Source organism: Lynx rufus, unplaced genomic scaffold (genome assembly GCF_022079265.1).
Source record: "Lynx rufus isolate CCGP_SWC_20201006 ecotype Redwood Valley unplaced genomic scaffold, mLynRuf1.p SCAF_14, whole genome shotgun sequence".
NCBI classification, from domain to species: Eukaryota; Metazoa; Chordata; class Mammalia; order Carnivora; family Felidae; genus Lynx; species Lynx rufus.
The window spans coordinates 1,804,419-1,823,989 of NW_025814828.1; the positions used below are offsets into that span (position 1 = coordinate 1,804,419).

Below are 19,571 nucleotides of genomic sequence, written 5' to 3' on the forward strand. Positions count from 1 at the left end.
TCAGTTGGTCGCGACATTCTGCTCCCCGGCTGCAAGTGACATCAGTGTTATCAACTATACACGAGTGGGCTTCAGTGATGAAGGCAGGATGTTTTTACCAAGCAGCAAGGGTCAAGCCACGTGAGTAGAGGGAACGTGCAATCAAATAACGTATTTCTTGATAACGATGACGGAGGCACATTTTTAACAAGCGGCAAAGGCAATGTGCACGGTCACTCTCAAGCACCAGGTAAGAATCTGGCAAAGCGTGGCCTGAACAACAGATCCAGCCCCTGAACAGTGCTTTGTTTTAATAAAACTTTATTGGAACACATATTGTCTAGGGAAGCTTTCGCGCTCGCTGACAGACACAGTGTGCCCTGTAATGCTGAAAACATTTAGCATCTGGTCCTTTGCAAAAAAATGATACAATAATACTGTATCGTGTATTTGCAAGTTGCTAAGAAAACAGAATTTAAAAGTTGTCCACACAGGAAAAATAAGTTTGTAAGTATGTGTGGTGATGGATGTTGGCTACACCTACCGTGGTGATCATTTCTGCAATATATGTGGGCACCCAATCTTTATGTCGTATACCCGAAACTAAATAGTGTCGTATGTCAATCATACCTCAATAAAAAAATTAAAAGTTGAGTTGAAAAAGAGCCAGGGCTGGCCCCGAACTAGATGAATATAGAAAAGCCTATTCTGAGGGGCGCCTGGGTGGCGCAGTCGGTTAAGCGTCCGACTTCAGCCAGGTCACGATCTCGCGGTCCGTGAGTTCGAGCCCCGCGTCGGGCTCTGGGCTGATGGCTCAGAGCCTGGAGCCTGTTTCCGATTCTGTGTCTCCCTCTCTCTCTCTCTGCCCCTCCCCCGTTCATGCTCTGTCTCTCTCTGTCCCAAAAATAAATAAACGTTGAAAAAAAAATTAAAAAAAAAAAAAAAGCTTATTCTGTAACTGGAAAAAGCAGACCAGAAGCAGACTCCTTAAAAGATACAAAGTTTTATTAAACAATCCTGGAATGAATAGTATTATTACATAAATTAGGCAGCAGTAAAATTTTCCTAGGGTATATATACAAATCACAGTGATTTTCATTGTGCAAGATTCGAAAGGATTAGCGACAGGCTATTTTCTTTCTCCACGTGGGAAGCTGCGATGACCCTCCCCACCCCCACCCAGGAATCCCCGTGCTGGCTCGCCGGGGCGCACCGCACCCGCAAAGGCACTCCGTCTCGTGTCTGCGGCCACCCCGCTGGACCGGCACGGGGACCCCGTGATGCGCGGGCGACCCAGCCAGGTGGCCCCGTTAAGCGCAGCGCAAGAGAGAAGGAAGCTACAGTCGTCACCCAGAGCTGAAAAGCCATCTCAGAGCGCAAGGCGCGCTGAGCGTCAGAAGGCCACAGCTCCCACCCGCTAAAGCACCCACGGAACGACACTTTCTCTCCGTTACTCTAAACACAGGGGCCGACCACGGAAGATCCCATGGTAGTGCAACAGAACGGGTTACAACACAGTAATTTATAGGGAACTGTGACACAGGACTTGCCTTCTACTGTGAAGGTCTGTTCCCTGGGATGCGAAAAGCAGACTCCATAGGAACACGCGACGCTTGGTGAAAACTCACGTCCTGCCCTCCACCACCACTGAGACACGCACACACACAGACACGCACACACACACACACCAAAGTGCCCGCACGCATCATTAACACCAGCGGTCGTGTGCTTGTCTTCTTGGTTTTGGTAGGTGGATGTCGCCCCCTGAAGGCGGCATCATGAGAAGGATCTTCTCACCTCCGTGAGAAAATGGGGCACACGGCACACAGGACTGGCCCCACGCCGACGAAACCCACACTCGGTGGACGGACCTCCGGGAAAAGAACTCAAGCCTCCCATGCCGGGATTCCTGCTGTGGGAGCCATCACGGGCTTCTGTGAACTTATTTGTTTCCGGATGTAAAATCAACTGGCTGGAAAAGCAAAATCCAACCGAGTATTTCTCCCACACTATGATAACCACGTAGGTGGGATGACAATTTTGAAGTCATTGTGGGACGGGACTCGGCGTGACGCGCTCCCAGGGCGGGGGCAGCCCTGGGGACCCACGGGGTGGGGTGCTGGGGTCTTTAGGTGAGGGCACGGATTCATATTTTCACAGTTAAAGTGGTCCAAAATCCGGAGGCAACTCAGGTCATACGGAGAAAGGGCCAATGCGTCCCACATGACACGACTGGGGTAGTGGGGATTCTGGGGGTGGGAACACCCACGGGAGCCTTTGAGTAGAGCGGAAAGAGAGTGAAACACAGCAGGGCAGCAGATGCTTACTCACAGGTGGCTGGGCAGGGGTGGGGAGAGCGATGTGAGAGCCTCACGATGGTGTGAGCGGGGCACGCGGCTGACACGTTGAGTTGGGCTCTCTTTCGACGCGTCTTGACTCCAGCCTCAGAAACCACGATGTGGCCCTTGCCTCAACAGACCTGTGCACGACACGGAGGGTTCCCACCCGTGTTCTGCAAGAAGGGGCTGGATGTCATCGAACAATATGTAGGATATGCGGTTACGGCCAGTTGCGACTTTATCACCTTCTCAGTTTTGAAGACGTGTATCCAGGCGGGCTGGGGCCCATCCCCTTAGGAAAAAGAAAAAAAAAAAGAAAAAAAAAACGACACCCACCCCTACGTACTTCTTTGCGAAATATTCATTTCCTGAGGATGCTTTTTTAACGGTGTTTGTATTTCAGAAAATATTGCCAAGTCATAAAATTGCATAGGACAAAAGGACTGTACGGTTTTGTTTCTGGTGCGAATTTTGCGAACATTTCCATGACGTTTTTTCACGGCTTTTTTTTTTTTTTTTTTTTTTTGCACACGGATATTTGATCTGATCCCTGAAGATTTGAGAGTGCCCCCCACCAAGTAAACTATTTTTCAGTTATATATAGTGACGGTCCCGGGGGGTTGGGACTCATTTTGATTAAGCCAGTGTTTGTATGACATCACCCTGCTTCATTTACAGCCCAGCCACGGGCAGTTAACACATGGCTTGTGCCACCTGGAATATTGAAATGGCAAGACTGAGCTTAACACCATCTGGTATTCTTGGAATTCCTTTTAATTTTTAATTTGCTTTGCATGGCTGATGGCGGATGACAATGTTTTTAAAGAACCGTGTGATCCAAGCGTTCCAACGTTGGGTTGTTTTTGTGTGTGTACGTATCTGTCCAAAATTAAGGCAATGCGTTCCGTGCTATCTTGATGCAATTTTCATGCCAGATATTAAATCCGGGACGGTGAGCACGAAACCCAAAAATAGGCGTATGGGTCCATGTATCTCCGCACAATGTTTCATCGTGTTCAAGAAAAGTGTTTCATTTATTTTTATTTTTCTTAAGCACAAAGCTCCAAAATAATAATAATAATAATTTATTTTTATACGTCAGAGAAGGCGAGATCTCTGCTCTCCCTTGTGGGTTTGTATCGGAGCGTACAAAGTGACTTTGTTGATTCCGTTTTGGAACATTCAATGGTGAAATAGTTTAGAATCCACTGGATGTGTGGCCCATTCTGGACCCTCTCCTTTGTCCAAATAGGATGGGGATCGCTCAGCACAGACTGAAAGCACCACTTTGAAACACCCTTTGAAAAGAATTGTCGAGTTCGTCATTATAAAGAGTTTATTTTGCTAAATCTTGTACTCACTCTGACCTTCTCATCGGAGGTCTACCTGAAGAGCAGGTCGTTTACGGGAAAGGGGCACACGCTGGACGCCTTGAATTTCACGGTCTTTTAAAAGCTTTTTTATGTGCTGTTCACTCTACATTCAAGTACCAACAGCCCCGGCCTCCTGGGCGTGTGAGTGGCATCTGGCCGGACCTGAAAGACCACTGCATGGCCTCTGACACTTTGCTGCTTCAGAAAAATGCCTGACTTCCCCACAGGGCAGGTCGTTACACCCGAAGATGTAGCTGTAGAAGGGGTCGGAGGGGGCGCCTGGGTGGCTCAGTCGGCTAAGCGTCCCAATTCGGTTCAGGTCATGATCCCACGGTTCGTGGGTTCGAGCCCCACCTCGGGCTCTGTGCTGACAGCTCAGAGCCTGGAGCCTCCTTCGGATTCTGTCTCCCCCTCTCTGCCCCTACCCCGCTCACACTTGATCTCTCAAAAATAAATAAACATTAAAAAAAAATGAGAAGACTGGTTCCATGCACAGAAAAGGCTTTCGCAAGCGCAGCACTGGAAAGTGTCTCCGATGGTGCAGACCCAGCAGGTGAGTCAAGAACACCTGAGCTGCAGAAACCTTGAGAGGGTCCTCAGGCGACCCTCGCCCCACACCCACGTTCTCCAACACACCTCCCAGGGTATGCGCAGCTCCCCTCCTGGCTGCCCGAGGACACGGATGTTTCCAGGCGAGCATGGGAAGAAAGGAAGGGTACAGAGGGGTCTTGGACGTCTGTGGAGGTGTCCTCCTGGCGTCGCCCTAGGCTCTGGAACCTACTAGTTAAGTGCACAGACATCCCTGCAGCAGAAGGTCCTGGTTGAGCCCTACGACCAGTCACACGGACAGAGGTGAGGAGCTCTGCGTTTCCAGAACACTCACAGCCAGGGGGGAACGGGCAATCCCGTGAGGTCCGTACAGCAAAGTTCAGAATCAGGAAGCGGAAACACAGGGCAGAAGGTCATGGATCACGGACAGCACGGACCCCGAGGACGTCTTTGCGCGTCCCGTGTCCTGGGAAGAACCACATCTAGCAACACGCTCAGTGTGGACCACTCCACATCTGCCTTTTCACCGTGTTGCTAGATGTGTCTCTGCCCTTCTGGTTTCAAGAGCTAACGTCACCAGGTATGACGCACTAAAGACAAGAGACGCGGACCCACCACACGAAATTTTCTTCACAACCTACGAAATGCACAGAAGACGACACAAAATGCACACACCGTATCCGTTTTAGGTTTTGTCCCCAAGGAAACAGATTCTTGAAAGAGCGACTCGAAAAATAAAAATCACAGGCTGTGCCAAGTACGAACATGGACATCAACGCACGATTTGCACGCCACTCATACAGTCTTTTTACACACGCGCACACACGCACACGCACGCCATCTGTGGTGACGGCGGAACACGTTGAGTTCAAACTTATAAAGTGAAGTCTGGGAGGAAAACCGAGATATCACAGTAGGTTCATCGCACTAAGAGAGAAGACAAAATCTACAACCAAACAATTTTCCAGAAGTTCCTACTGTGCAGTAGATTTCCAGTTGTTTAAATAAGGCCAGGTCCATGACTTTCTACGGGTCTCCAGGCTCTTTATATACATCCAGATATATAGAAATACAGAAACGTCCTTATCCCGCGTAGACGACCCTTCTTCTGAGCAATCAGTGTCCCCGGCAGGTTCAAATCGTCCTGTTTCTCCCAGGAGACAAGATAAAGGACTTGGTTAGTTTGCAAAATAACGGGGTCAATTTTGTAATAACAGCAATAACTCAAAAGGAACTCAACGATACGCACACACAGGAGGAAACTTTTTCAATGAAATTCTTATTCCAAACATCCACAAGCAGGGATCGTAAGGGGTGTGAGATGCTTAATAACACAAAACACAACAAAACTAAGCAGTCTTTTAATAAAAAAATTTTTACTGTTTATTTATTTTTGAGAGAGAGAGAGAGAGAGAGAGAGAGAGAACGTGAGACAAGGAGGGGCAGAGAGAGAGACACACACAGAATCCGAAGCAGGCTCCAGGCTCCGAGCTGTCAGCATAGAGCCCGACGCGGGGCTTGAACCCACAAGCGGTGAGATCATGACCTGAGCTAAAGTCAGACGCTGAGGGGCGCCTGGGTGGCGCAGTCGGTTAAGCGTCCGACTTCAGCCAGGTCACGATCTCGCGGTCCGTGAGTTCGAGCCCCGCGTCGGGCTCTGGGCTGATGGCTCGGAGCCTGGAGCCTGTTTCCGATTCTGTGCCTCCCTCTCTCTCTGCCCCTCCCCCGTTCATGCTCTGTCTCTCTCTGTCCCAAAAATAAATAAACGTTGAAAAAAAAAAAAAATTTTTAAAGTCAGACGCTGAACCGACTGAGCCCCCCAGGGGCCCCCAAACTAAGCATTCTTTTAAAGGTGGGTCTCAAATGTGATATGATGGTGTCATGCATATAGATCACATGGATTTCACAAGCAAATCTCGATCCTGTCTCGATGGGCTTCACCATAGAACCTTCTAGTTAGACAGAACACGTTTTATTCTGAGGTCAAATAAAAGCTCAAGTGTAAGGTATCTCCCTTCCAGCTGTCCTAACATCGTCTTCCTTGGGCTAAAAAACATGGAGAAGGCACTCGCGAAGATGAACAGTTAAGACAAACAGTTATCAGTCAGCTCTGGAGGGCAGTATTCACCCTGAGCCTGCCTCTCATCCGTGGCAGACCATTTCGTTTCCCGAAGAAATGCCTTCCTGCACGGAGGCTCACCCCTGATGACTGAGCGCGGAAAATGCCGGATCTCTGTTCCACCCCGTGTGCAAAATGACGGAGACAGATTAAAACGTTGGGGCGCCCGAATGGCTCAGTCAGTCAAGTGTGTGACTGTTGATGTCGGCTCAGGTCACGATCTCAGGGATCAAGCCCCACGTTGGGCTCTACACGGTCAGCTCGCACCCTACCTGGGATTCGCCTGCTCTCTGCCTCTGCCTCTGCTTATGTTCTCTCTCTCTCTCTCTCTCTCTCTCTCTGTCTCTGTCTCAGAATAAATAAACTTTAAAAAAAATACGAAAATCAAGGAAAGTCAACACGTAGGCATATCGCTGGCAATATGTCGCCTCTCTTCCTTCACATCATTTTTGTTGCCTTGACGTGAGAAGCCATAAACTCAGACATTCCACAGACGCAGAGTCAGAGACCTTCGCAGCTTCCAAGACAGGACAGGCTCAAAACCCACCCTTCTAAATGTCACACTGAGCTTAGCCCATTTCATACGAGGGGTAAGCTGGTATGATCGCTTTTTGGTGAGAAGGAACCTAAAAAAAAAAATACCTTTTTGGAAATACGTGGTAAGTGTTACGGGGAAAGTGGAGTGGAGCTCAGGGCTTCCAGAAAAGTCGAGAACGCAGGGAGTTTTACGAAGGAGGCATGCGTCTCTACATTCGGGCACGCACACACCTTGCAGGGCTCTTACTCAGACGTACGGATTGTGCCCCTCGGGTCTGTCTGGGGAGGAGGGTGTGGGACGCAGTACTGTCTCTGGGCCACCTTGAGTGACACCTTGAGTAACCTTGAGTGACATGCCCCGGGGGGCCGGGGGTGGGGGAACGCTTCTTAAACAAGCTGATGCTTGGAAGGACCAGGTCATGTTCTGCTCCCCCGCTCGTGTCCCACTGGATGAGGGAAGCCCCCGTCTTGGTCGACGCAACATCCCCTTGATGAGGGACGTGTCAACCTCACTGGAGTGCAATTACGGAGAAGAAGATATACCTTCCACGTGTGGATTCGCGTCCTCAGAAATTCTTGAAGACTTCCAAATCCTTCGGCGAGACGGGAGGGGCCGCGTTCCAGTCATTGTCGGGATACGCTTCGAAGTTGGAGGTATCGCCCTCGCCACACAGCTTGGGCACGATGGGTGGCTGTGGGGCCCCGGCAAGACACAAAGGCACGGTTAGGAAGGAACAAGGCGCACCGGGAAGGGACGTGCGTCGCAGCGTGTCTACGGCTTTACGTAAAAATGGAGAGGGATTGAAAAACAAGAATAAAAAGCACAGAGAACCCAAGCCGTCTTTCCTTTGCTTACGAACGTGGGAGGTTTCGAATCTGAGACGGTGCCAGTTTGAGGCACGGAGAGAGGAAACACGCTACCCAGCAGTTGCTCCTTGAAGTCTAGAGGGAGAACCACCCAGGTGGCTTGTTAAATGCAGATTCCCAGGCCAGCCGCGGTCTCAGGGATTCTGAGGTAGCTGGTCCAGTGGCCAGAGTTTGGGAAAATCCCAGAAAGATGTCAAGCCTCAGTCCTGCGTGGGTAAAATGAGGTGATCGGCATTGGATAAGAGGTCGGCCAAGGTTTCCCGTAGAGGGCCGCCGAGTAAATATTTTTGGTTTTGCCGGCTGTAGAATTTGTTGTGACCGCTCAGCTCTGGCACTCCAGGGTCAGGCAGCCTCAGACAAAATGTGAATGAAGGGATGTGGCCGTGCACTAATAAAACTTTATTTATAAAAATAAGCAAGGGGCAAGGGTGCCTGGGTGGCTCAGTAGGTTAAGTGGCTGACTCTTGATTTCAGCTGAAGTCACGATCTCATGGTTCGTGGGTTCAAGCCCCACGCAGGGCTCTGAGCTGACAGGGTGGAGCCTGCTTGGGATTTTCTGTCTCTTTCCCTCTGCCCCTCCCCCACGTGCGCGCACGTGAGCTCTCTTTTTGTCTCTGTCTCTCTATCAAAATACATAAATAATCATGAGAATTTAAAAAAATAAGCAAGGGGCTTAGGAGGAAATAGAGTAAGAGACTAACACTCAGCCATGGCAATGCATACCTTCTAATATCTATTTGGTTTGGGGTTTTTTTTTCATTTTTTTTTTTTTTTTTAGTGTTTATTTTTGAGACAGAGACAACATGAGTGGAGGAGGGGCAGAAAGAGAAGGAGACACAGAATCGGAAGCAGGTTCCAGGCTCCGAGCTGTCAGCACAGAGCCTGACATGGGGCTCGAAATCGCGAACCACGAGATCATGACCTGAGCGAAGACGTAACGCCCAACTGACTGAGCCACCCAGGCGCCCCTCTATTTGGTTTTTGAACAACGAAAATATGTTACTTATTGAATTGGAAAAAGTAAGTCAGTTAAGACAATAAAATACTTAGAAGTTAAAAGCAGTTCATTGAGACACTGGTGGTCTGGGCTGAATGTTAGCTTTTGGGTTGGGGGGGCCAAGCATTAGCATTTTTTAGGTCTCTCCATCGAGTCCAAGAAGTATAAGGTTGAGAATGTCACTGTGAAGGAGTCGTGTCAAAAGTACATTCAGTTTAGGGAGGCTCCTGGGTGGTTCAGTGGGTAAAGCGTCCAACTCTTGCTTTCGGCTCAGGTCATGATCTCGCAGTTGTGGGTTCGAACCCCACATCGGGCTCCATGCTGACAGCATAGAGCCTCCTTGGGACTCTCTCTCTCCCTTGCTCTCTGCCCCTTCCCCAGTCACTCTCTCTGTCTCTCCCTCAAAAATAAATAAATAAACTTAAAAAATTTTTTTCAAAACTACATTCAGTTTAGGGGCGCTTGAGTGGTTCAGTCAGTTAAGCATCTGACTTCGGTTCATGAGTTCATGGACTGCACAGTTCATGAGTTCAAGGCACTGAACTCACAGTTCATGATCTCACAGTTCATGAGTTCAAGGGCTGCATCAGGTTTTCTGCTGTCGGCTCAGAGCCTCCTTCAGGTTGTCTGCTCCCCTCCTTCTCTGCCCTTCCCTGTCTTGCTCTCTCCCTCTCTCTCGGAAATAAACAAACATTAAAAACATAAGTAATTACTTAACTTTATTTATTATTATTATTTATTTTCATTTTATTTAAGTATTTATAATTACATATATATATATATATATATATATATATATATATATATATTCAATTCAAAGAACGATCTAGAGAATATTCCTCATCTAATCTACTGCCAGGGGTCTCAACCCGTGACCTCCAGGTGTCTCTTTATCGCTAAGACTCAACACCGAACTGGGATGTTGTTGTATTAACGATTTGAGATGCTCTGCTCTGTTACACAAATTAAACAAGGTGTCAGCCACAAACAAACGAGTCACAGGGTCACTCTGTGCCCCTTGGTGACGACAAGTAAAAGACGCCAAGCTGAGACCCACCCGCTTACGTATGTTGTACCTTCAGTTTCCTTTGTGGGACCGCCTCCCAATCCACAGTTCGGAACCACCGGTGTCTTTTCACGTCCTCTGCTCCGTTCTTCAGAAGAAACAGGCACCATCAGCAGACAGAATTTTGACAGGACAGGAAAGAAAATATTCCAGAGAAGGTCTACTGTACTTAGGTTAGTGCGTGCGGGCACACACATGCACGCACACACAAAGTTTGCTATGTTTTGAGTAACTGTCCCTGGACCATATGCTATGAGGGGGACACCCGTCAATGAAGCCCTTTGTGTTTTGTTCACTTTCCTTCATAGCAGAAACTTCTGGACCACACATGAACGTGTGATGCCAGCTCAGGCTCCCGAGATAAAGAGAGAGACACAGAGTCATTTCCGAATCTGTCACCTGTGTTCATCTTGATGATTTTCTTTGGTATTTAGTATCGTCATCATACAGACATAGGAACCAAGGTTCACTGAAGGATGTAATTGGCTCAGTATTGGGAAGCTATTAAGTCACATGACTAGGACTCAAACCCACGATGTCCAACTTCAGAGATCGTGAACAGCCACCCACTCAGCAGTACCTTCCAATTAGAGTCTTAGTGTGTTTGCGGACTAGTAATGGTGTGCTAACGCCTGTGTGTTTCTCAAGTGTGATCCGATGGCCACGTTGCAGACACCGACGGCAGCATGGCCTCTGAAAACCCCTCCCAAGTGTCCGGCCTTCGACCCTCCCTTTATTCTCCCTTTTTATGGTCCTCGGAGCAACTTTTTTAATCGATTAAATGTTGGAAACTGCGGAGGGAGAAATACACGAATTCTGTGACACGGGAAGAAGCCAGTGGATCTGAATGTAACATTTCGTTTGTGAAATGTTTTACAGTGTAGAGCTCATATTTTTAACCTTTTCAATTTTTCATCCTCAAACAACAAAGCTCTCAATTACTGTATCTACAAAAGGAAAGACATGGTGATGTGAATTGTTTCCACTTTTTTCCTAATCGTATTATTTTGACAACCATTCCTCTTTCCCTATTGGGAAAAAAATACTCTCCCTTCACTTCTAAGTCAAACAGCAAATACCTGTTGAGTGTTACTGTGAGTGATGTGGAGAGAAGGCAAGTAAGATTGGAAGTTTACTCTCAAGTAAGTGAAACTCTACTATGGGTGGTAACGGATTATACTATATCGATAGAGATAAGTAAAGAGGTAGGTAGTTAGATAGGATGGATGGATAGATAGATATGATGATGGATAGATAATAGATAGATGACAGGTGATGGATAGATAGGTGGTAATAGATATGATGAATGCATACGCAGATAATGGATAAATAGATGAGGGATGGATGGACAGATAGATAGATGGATGATAGATCAATAGATGATTGATAGATGATGGATGGATGGATGCATGGATGGATGGATGGATGGACAGATGGAAGGATAGATGATGGGTAAATAGATGACTGATTGATAGACGATGGATGGATGGATGGATGGACAGATAATAGATTGATAGATAGATATACAGGGTGGATAGATGGATAGGTGGATGATAGACAAATAGGCAGACAGGGAGACAGGTAGAACACAAGGAAGAAAGAGTGCAGATAAAGGGCATTAACAGGAGAAAACCAGCAAGGTGGGCAGTGAACACGGAGAAAGCTGTGTGGAGGGGTGATTAGCCCACCACGGCTGGCGCGAGGCTGCACCATGAAGATCAGTGCACCCTAAGCTGAGCTGGGGAGGAAGCAGGAGGCCGGTGAACGCCAAGCTAAGGCCCTTGGGCTCTACACTGGGAACACACGCCCTTTTCCATAGACAAATGAGTGCGTGGATGGAGAAAGCCTACAACGGGCACACGTGCAGCGGGAAGCTACAACCACCATCCCGGAAGGCAGGGACACACCCTGACAAGGACAACAACACCACGCAGAAGGGAGAGACGGTCAGCCTGGCGAAAGCACACACGTCCATCTACACGCAACCTGCACTAGACCGCTTACTACTCGGGAACATATTTTCATTTTGATGAGACAGTCTCTGTAGCCTCTTCCAGCCAGTGTCCACATGGCGAAACCCCACCCAGACCGTAAGTCCTAGCTTGGATGTCTGTGTGTGCTTTTTCCAGATTCCCTAGGTCGGAACATCCCAGGAGGCCTGGTGTGGTCACTGAGCTCCCCCCGTCACGTTCTACCGATGGGGCATCTGCGTCGTCCTTGAAGTCATGGCCAAGGACCCTGCTCCTGGCTGCGTGTTTGTGGCATTACCACGGCACGTGTCCACTCGTAAGAAGAGGCTGCTGCGAGGACACGTCCAGACCGCATTCCCGGACGGAGGGGTTCAGATGAAAGCCCGGAGCACCCATGGCCTAGCTCTGTGCCTCCTTCTCTGCAAACCCAAACTGCTGCAGGCAGGCCGGCTCACCTCCCCAGGGGCCAAGGTACCTAGGGAAGCACAGCAGGCCAGCCCCCTCTACCTCTATTTGGATGCGGCGCACCAGGGACGCGAGTGACACATGCATTGTACATTTTAACCGTCACCAGAGCTGTGTTTGATTGGATGTCAACACACAGAAGCAGGTCCCGAAGACTTTCTAGGACACACAACACGCCGCCCCTACGTTTTTAGCGAGATGTCCACGTGAAAGAATTATCTTTGCTCCTTACAGGAAACAAACAAACGTCATGTCGTTATGACGCATGCCCGAAACCAACACAATGTTATGTCAATTACACCTCGCATGGGAGGAGCCTCCTTGAAAACACAAACACAGGCAATATCCGCCCCCCCCCGCCTCCAAAATGCATGTGACAGACCAAAGTGATGACATGAAATTATAGGAACTGAAAGGAACAGAGAAAATCCAATTTATCTCTGTGGGTTTGGGGGTCTTTAGTTGGGTGGGAGAAATCTTCCCCAAATCCCATAATCCCAGGCTAATCCTGACAGGAACATGTGACAAATCCCAGTAGAGCTGAATTCTACAAAATAACTGGTAAGTCTTCAAACTCTCAAGATCCTCAGAAACACAGAAAGCCTGAGAAGGGGCCACGGTCAAGAAAAACCAAAGGAGGGGCGCCCGGGTGGCTCAGTCGATTGGGCAACTGACTTCAGCTCATATCACGATCTCATGGTTCGTGGGTTCGAGCCCCGCGTTGGGCTCTAGGCTGACAGTTCGGAGCCTGGAGCCCGTTTCGGATTTTGTGTCTCCCTCTCTCTCTGCCCCTCCCCCACCAACGCTCTGTTTCTCTCTCTCAAAAATAAATAAACATTAAAAAAAAAAAGACAAAAACCAAAGGAGACATGATGACGAAATGCAGTATGGGATACCGATGTGATTCCTGAACACAAAGAAGACATTGGGGGAGACTGAACAACATCGAACAGAGTTGGACTTTAGCCAATCATGTCAGACATGGCGCGCTGGAGTAGGATGTTCGGAATGAGGGAAACTGGGTGTGAGTATTCGGGAGCTCTCTGTACTATCTTTTTAGTTTTTCTCCACATCTAAAACTCTTCTGAAAAAGCAACATTTATTTTTAAAACTTCAGGTTGAGGAAGAGTAGGGAGAGCTTCTGATCCTGGAGGGTTCCCCTCACTACTACTCTGTGGCTGTGGCATCCGACTACCACGTGCAGTGGCCGGGTTCTTGGTTGTTCAAGTTAGAGTCCTAGGCGCTAGCCTCTTATGGATAACACCCCTCACAAGCCCATCACACCATTTCTAATCGGGCAACGTAAAGAAATCACATGGCAAGCAATTCTAGCAAGGCATGGTCTTGGAGCTTAGCTGTGAATCCATCAGACAATTTTCATACGACTTGTCATAAAACGGCAGTAAGATCGAACGGAGAACTAATCCGTTTCGTGGATGTGTTCCCTGCACCAGTAACATCCCATAAATTAACATTTAAGACCCTCCTTGGAGACGTGGACATAGGAGCCAGTGTCCGTGAATGATGTGAAGGACAAATGACACCGCTGTTATGGGTTGAATTGTGCCCTACGCAAAAGGGATACATCGAAGTCCTAGCCCTGGTACCTGTCAGTGTAACTGTGTGGAAATAGGGTCTTTGCAGATGTAAACAAGTTAAGACGAGGTCATCAGGGTGGCCCTAAATCCAGTGACAGGTGTCCTTATGAGAGACAGAAGAGGAGAGACACAGACACACAGCAGAAGTCATGTGAAGGCAGAGGCGGAGATGGGAGGGACGCGGCCACAAGCCCAGGGAGGCCTGGAGCCCCAGAAGCTGGAAGAGGCAGGAAGGACCCTTCCTTGGAGCCTCAGGAGGGTGCCCAGCCCTGCTCTGCCCGGATCTGAGTGGTCCTGCCCCGTCTGGATCTCAAACTTCTGGTCCTTTGTTGCAGCAGCCACAGTGACACAAATACACCCACATACACAGAGCATCCCGAGAGCTCGCTGGAGACCAAGCCTCACACACGGGTCTGTGTCCTCCAAGATTAGAGCAGACAAGGCCAATGCCCTGGCCCAAGTTTAAGCTCCTCCATGGACATCCAGAACTAGAAATAGCTAAGAAGATGTTCACAGACTCTCTTAGGCTCGGAGATCCCATAACACAACCACAACATGCATAGAAGATACCATACCCTTTATGCAACAATCCCTTAAATACGTTGCCCTCCACATGAAAAGCGTGTGGAAATCGTACACAAGGTCCACCTCAAATGATTAATTCGCACGCAAATGTGCACACCCAAGTTTATCTCGCCATTCACAACAGCCCAAAGGTGGAACAACACAAGTGTCCATCAACAGGCGAATAGGGAAACACAACGGGGTCCATCCATGATCAGGGTGTGACTCAGTCATAAAACGGAATAAAGCACTAACACCTGCTAGCCCACGGATGGGCCCTGAGAACGTGACGCTCAGGGAGAGAAGCCAGACACAAAAGGTCACTGATGGTGTGATTCATTTACAGGAAAGCCCAGAATGGGGAAATCCACAGAGACACAAAGTAGATTAGTGGTTACTCAGGGCAGGAGGGACAGAAGGATAGCGTAACGACAGCAGAAGGGTATGGGGTTTCTTTCTGAGATGAAGGAAATTTCTGTAACATTGAATGTGGTGATGGCTGCATACGGTATGTGACGTGTAGGTCAGTAACGCTATTCGAAAAGCAGAAACAAACCAGCAAAATACCGAGAGCCGCGAGATCACGGTTGAGTCATTTCCTCGTTGGGAGAGAAATGGGATGGGGTGTAGACCCAGTCGGACGGGGCACACCCAGACACCCAGATCTGAAATCTGTCCAATCATCAAACACCAATACCGTGCCTTTGTTTCCATACATAGGGATGTATGGTGAGAAGTGACGGGGCAAAGAGTGGTGATATGTACGGAAACAAACACTGACCTTCATGTTTCCGAGCCGTCTCGTTCTGTCAACGACCAGCAGTTTCTTAATGAGGTCCCTATTGGGGGGAAAGAGACAGAAAGTATACACATCTTGATATGGAACCGGGCAAGCACAGGATGGCCACAGCCACACGGTCGGCATTTGGAGAGAGGATCAATTTCCCTTTGGCCTCAACCTTTTCTAGCCCTTGTTTCTTAACCGATTATCAGCTTCTAAGTAACGTATGCAAAGCTGGGTGGGCTACACAGAGATCACAGGGCTGAGGAAACGTGGATTAAATCATTGTGCAGGCTGCTGGTGAGAATGCAAACTGGTGCAGCCGCTCTGGAAAGCACAATGGAGGCTCCTCAAAAAATTAAAAATAGAACGACCCTACGACCCAGCAATTGCACGACTAGGCATTTATCCAAGGGATACAGGCGTGCTGTTTCGAAGGGACACATGCCCCCCAATGTTTATAGCAGCACTATCGACAATAGCCAGAGTATGGAAAGAGCCCAAACGTCCATCGATGGATGAATGGATAAAGAAGATGTGGGGGGCGCCTGGGTGGCTCAGTCGGTTGAGCATCCGACTTCGGCTCAGGTCATGATCTCACCGCTCGTGAGTTCGAGCCCCGCGTCGGGCTCTGTGCTGACAGCTCGGAGCCTGAAGCCTGCTTCGGATTCAGTACCTCCCTTTCTCTCTGCCCCACCCCACTCGCATTCTGTCTCGGTCTCTCTCAAAAATAAATAAACATTAAAAAAATTAAAAAAAAAAAGATGTGGTGTATACACACACACACACACACACACACACACACACGCAATGGAGTATTACTCGGCAATCAAAAAGAATGAAATCTTGCCATTTGTCACCACGTGGATGGAACTGGAGGGTATTATGCTAAGCGAAATTAGTCAGAGAAAGACAAGGACCATAAGATTTCACTTATATGTGGAATTTGACAAACTCAACAGATGAACATGGGGAAGGGAAGGAAAATTAAGATAAAAAGAGAGAGGGAGGCAAACCATAAGAGACTCTTAAATACAGAGAACAAACTGAGGGCTGCTGGAGGGGAGGTAGGTGGGGGATGGGCTAAATGGATGATGGGCCTTAAGGAGGACACTTACTGGGGCGAGCACTGAGTGTCGTTAAGTGATGAGTCGCTAAATTCTATTCCTGAAATCACTATTACGCTATGTTAACTAGCTTGGATTTAAATTATGAAAAAAAATAAAGAAAACATTCAAAACATTAAAAAAATCGTTGTGCAGAAAATGAGCCTTTTAATATAACACGCAAAAAAAACAGATATCGAAACCCCCCAGGCCAATCGAAAGACCCACAGCCCAGATTCAAAAACTCCATGATGCAGCTTTCAGTGACTAAGCTTTCCTGATGTGCCTGATGTCCCGGGCTCAGGAGCACATAGCCAGACTCACACCGCACCCCGGGCTCCGTGACCAGCTGGGACGGCTGAGATCCCAAGACCCGTGGTGATCTATGTAATGGTCCAGGGCCCCAGGGTCCCTGGTTGGACCATGGGATGGAAATTCTATACAATATTTTTCATTTCTTTCGAGAGAAAAGAAACCTTTTTGCGTGCTGTATCTGTCTTGGCATCTCCGTGTCTTCGTATTCACGGCACAGGGTGTCCCCCTTCTGGATGGTATTTTTAAATGGAACCTCCTCTTGCTAGTCTTTTAAAGCCTGCCTGGAGGGGCGCCTGGGAGGCTCAGTGGATTGAGCGTCCGACTTCGGCTCAGGTCACGATCTCACGGTTCATGGGTTCGAGCCCCATGTCGGGCTCTGTGCTGACAGCTCGGAGCCTGGAACCTCCTTCGGATTCCGTGTCTCTCCCTCTCTCTGCCCCTCCCCTGCTCACGCTCTGTCTGTCTCTGTCTCTCAAAAATAAATAAACGTGAAAAGTAAATTTAAAAAGAAACCATTCTTGTGTTTTTAAAAACTGAGTTTTCCGCAACCCCACCGCCACAAATTTCATGAAATGCATTCCCAAAGTTACTAACACTGAACCCACAGAAAAGTTCTTGCAGCAGATGTTCATCAGTCTAAATTTCAGCGTGAAAGAAAGAATTTAGGAAGGAAAATAATTCAAGCAGGAGAAAAAAAGACAAACGTTGCTAAAGCCATCCATGTTTCTGCCAACCGTAAAACTAGCTAAAGGAGGAGGCGGGGGGGGGGGGCGCCGGACGGGGAGGGGGGACCCTTCTCGTCAAATACCCGAAGGGCTCTCTTAGTAAATGCAATTAACAAATGCCTTCACTGGCTACTTGTAAATGTCATTTCTTTCAAAAGGCATAAAATCCGGCCAAGAGTCGTGAAAAGGGGAAGCATCATTATACGAGAATAATGACAACGTTTTCCCTTCCAGGGGAAAAGAGAATGACCCAAAGAGTTGTGTCACGACACATTCATAATGCAAGATGCTATCCCGCTGGGCAGATGCCGTGTCTGGGAAATCTGATGTCCTTTCCAAATCAACACGCCCCCACCACCCCCACCAGGAGGGGGGAAAACGGTTTACTTACTTTACACTGAAATCCAAATGTCTGGGGAAATCTATTTTGCCCGCGAGAATTTTTTGATAAATGCCAAATGGGTTGTCATCAAAAAACGGAGGAAACCTGTAAGAAAAATAAACATCTATTTTTAGCGGGGAGCAAGCACAGAAAAAATCCTGCTTCCTAACGATTTCCACTCAACACACATGCAGGGCACAATTTGTTGCACATGGACTCCTTCCTTGCGCGCTGGGGACGCCGGAATCTTGGGACACACGTGATCGATGGTGGGGGTCGTTCTCTGGCATTAAAAATGTCACCCCATCACAGGGTGCCTGGGTGGCTCAGTTGGTTGACCATCTGACTTCGGCTCAGGTCACGAGCTCACGGTTCGTGGGTTCGAGCCCCACGTCGGGCTCTGTGCTGAAAGCTCGGAGCCGGGACCCTGGTCCGGATTGTGTCTCCCTCTCTCTCTGGCCCTCGCCTGCTCACACTCTATCTCTCTGTCTCTCTCTCAAAAATAAACATAAAAAACCTTCTTTAATTTATAAAAAGAGAAAGCAACATGTATCTTCTCTAATATCTTGAAATAGAAAAAAAAATCTGAAACAAGTAAATAAGAAATATAGTTAAAACTGCAAGGAGGAAAAAAAATCCAAGAAAATCCAGAAGTTAATCAAGAAATAAATCCCAGATCCCTACCTACATGCCCGAGGCACAGGCTGTACTTTGGATACGGGCTCATAGTTCCTTCCCAAGGCTAAGACCCTCAACTCAAAAGTATAACCGTTAATTGGATTCTTTAGAAGTGGAACCTCTAATTAAGTGAAACAACCAGTGGTTAAGGATCTCGCGGTTCGTGGGTTCGAGCCCCGCGTCGGGCCCTGTGCTGACAGCTCAGAGCCTGGAGCCTGCCTCTGATTCTGTGCCTCCCTCTCTCTACCCCTCCCTCACTCATGGTTTCTGTCTCTCTCTCTCTGTCAAAAATAAACATTTAAAAAAATAAACAAAAAATTGAAAAAAATAAAAACAAATGACAGAAAACAAAAGAGTACAGTTGTTTTTATTTTTTTCAATTTTTTTCACCTTCTTACCCTGCCAATCTGTGAATATGAGCTTATTTGGACACTCTTTGAAAATGTGGGTAAGTGAAGGGTCGGAGATGAGCCGATCCTGGTTGAGGGTGGCCCTGAATCCAACGGCAGATGTCCGTAAGAGACAAAAGAGGAGACACGGACACAGAGGAGAAGCCGCGTGAAGGGGGAGGCAGAGACGGGAGGGACGCGGCCACGAGTCCAGGGACGCCTGGAGCCCCAGAAGCTGGAAGAGGCAGGAAGGACCGTCCCCTGGAGCCTGCTGGATCTCAGCAGCCCTGCCCGTGCCTGGATCTCAACCTTCGGGTCTCCAGAACGGAAAAACGATAAATTCCTATCCCAAGCCACCTTGGTTTTAGCCATCTGTCTTGCCAGCTACTGATGCACAGAATAGACCCATTACCTCTGCACGTATATTCCAGAGAAGTGGAAAATGGAAAAAACAACAGAACAGAACGTACAAAAAAAGGAAATGAATGGGCACGTTGAGGGAGAGGAGGCAGGTGAGAAGGGGACGTGGAAAACGCTGCATAAAGGTGAACGTGTGGCCGTGGGTGATGCAGGCATGAAATCGCGTTGTTTTCTGAAGTGACGTTCCAGATCCATAAACAGAGACTCAGCGTCGTGCAGACAAGCGCCGTGTCTCGGAGCGGCCGGTGATTAGGGTTTCGTGATTCCAACTCCTCCGACCACCGCTTCTTCCAGAGTTACGAGCTGCCTCGTACTGAGAACCCGGCCAGACCAGGCTCGGGAGGAAAGGTCT

General features: G+C 48.3%; 1 protein-coding gene across 2 annotated transcripts in view; it reads right to left on the reverse strand.

Annotated features, from left to right (window-relative positions):
- Positions 1-5,113: 5,113 nt before the first annotated feature.
- PRKX (protein kinase cAMP-dependent X-linked catalytic subunit) overlaps positions 5,114-19,571 on the reverse strand; it is a 65,164-nt gene continuing 50,706 nt past the window's right edge. Inside the window, exons 5-9 of one of the 2 annotated variants that reach the window (XM_047075861.1) lie at positions 17,742-17,837; positions 15,205-15,262; positions 9,837-9,914; positions 7,440-7,588; positions 5,114-5,384 (exon numbers count right to left, since the gene is read on the reverse strand). In XM_047075861.1, coding sequence (XP_046931817.1) covers positions 7,463-7,588; positions 9,837-9,914; positions 15,205-15,262; positions 17,742-17,837 — 358 coding nt within the window. In that variant the 3' untranslated portion in view covers positions 5,114-5,384; positions 7,440-7,462. Of the gene's footprint in view, positions 5,391-7,439; positions 7,589-9,836; positions 9,915-15,204; positions 15,263-17,741; positions 17,838-19,571 lie in introns of both variants that reach the window. The other variant, XM_047075863.1, reaches the window with a different exon arrangement.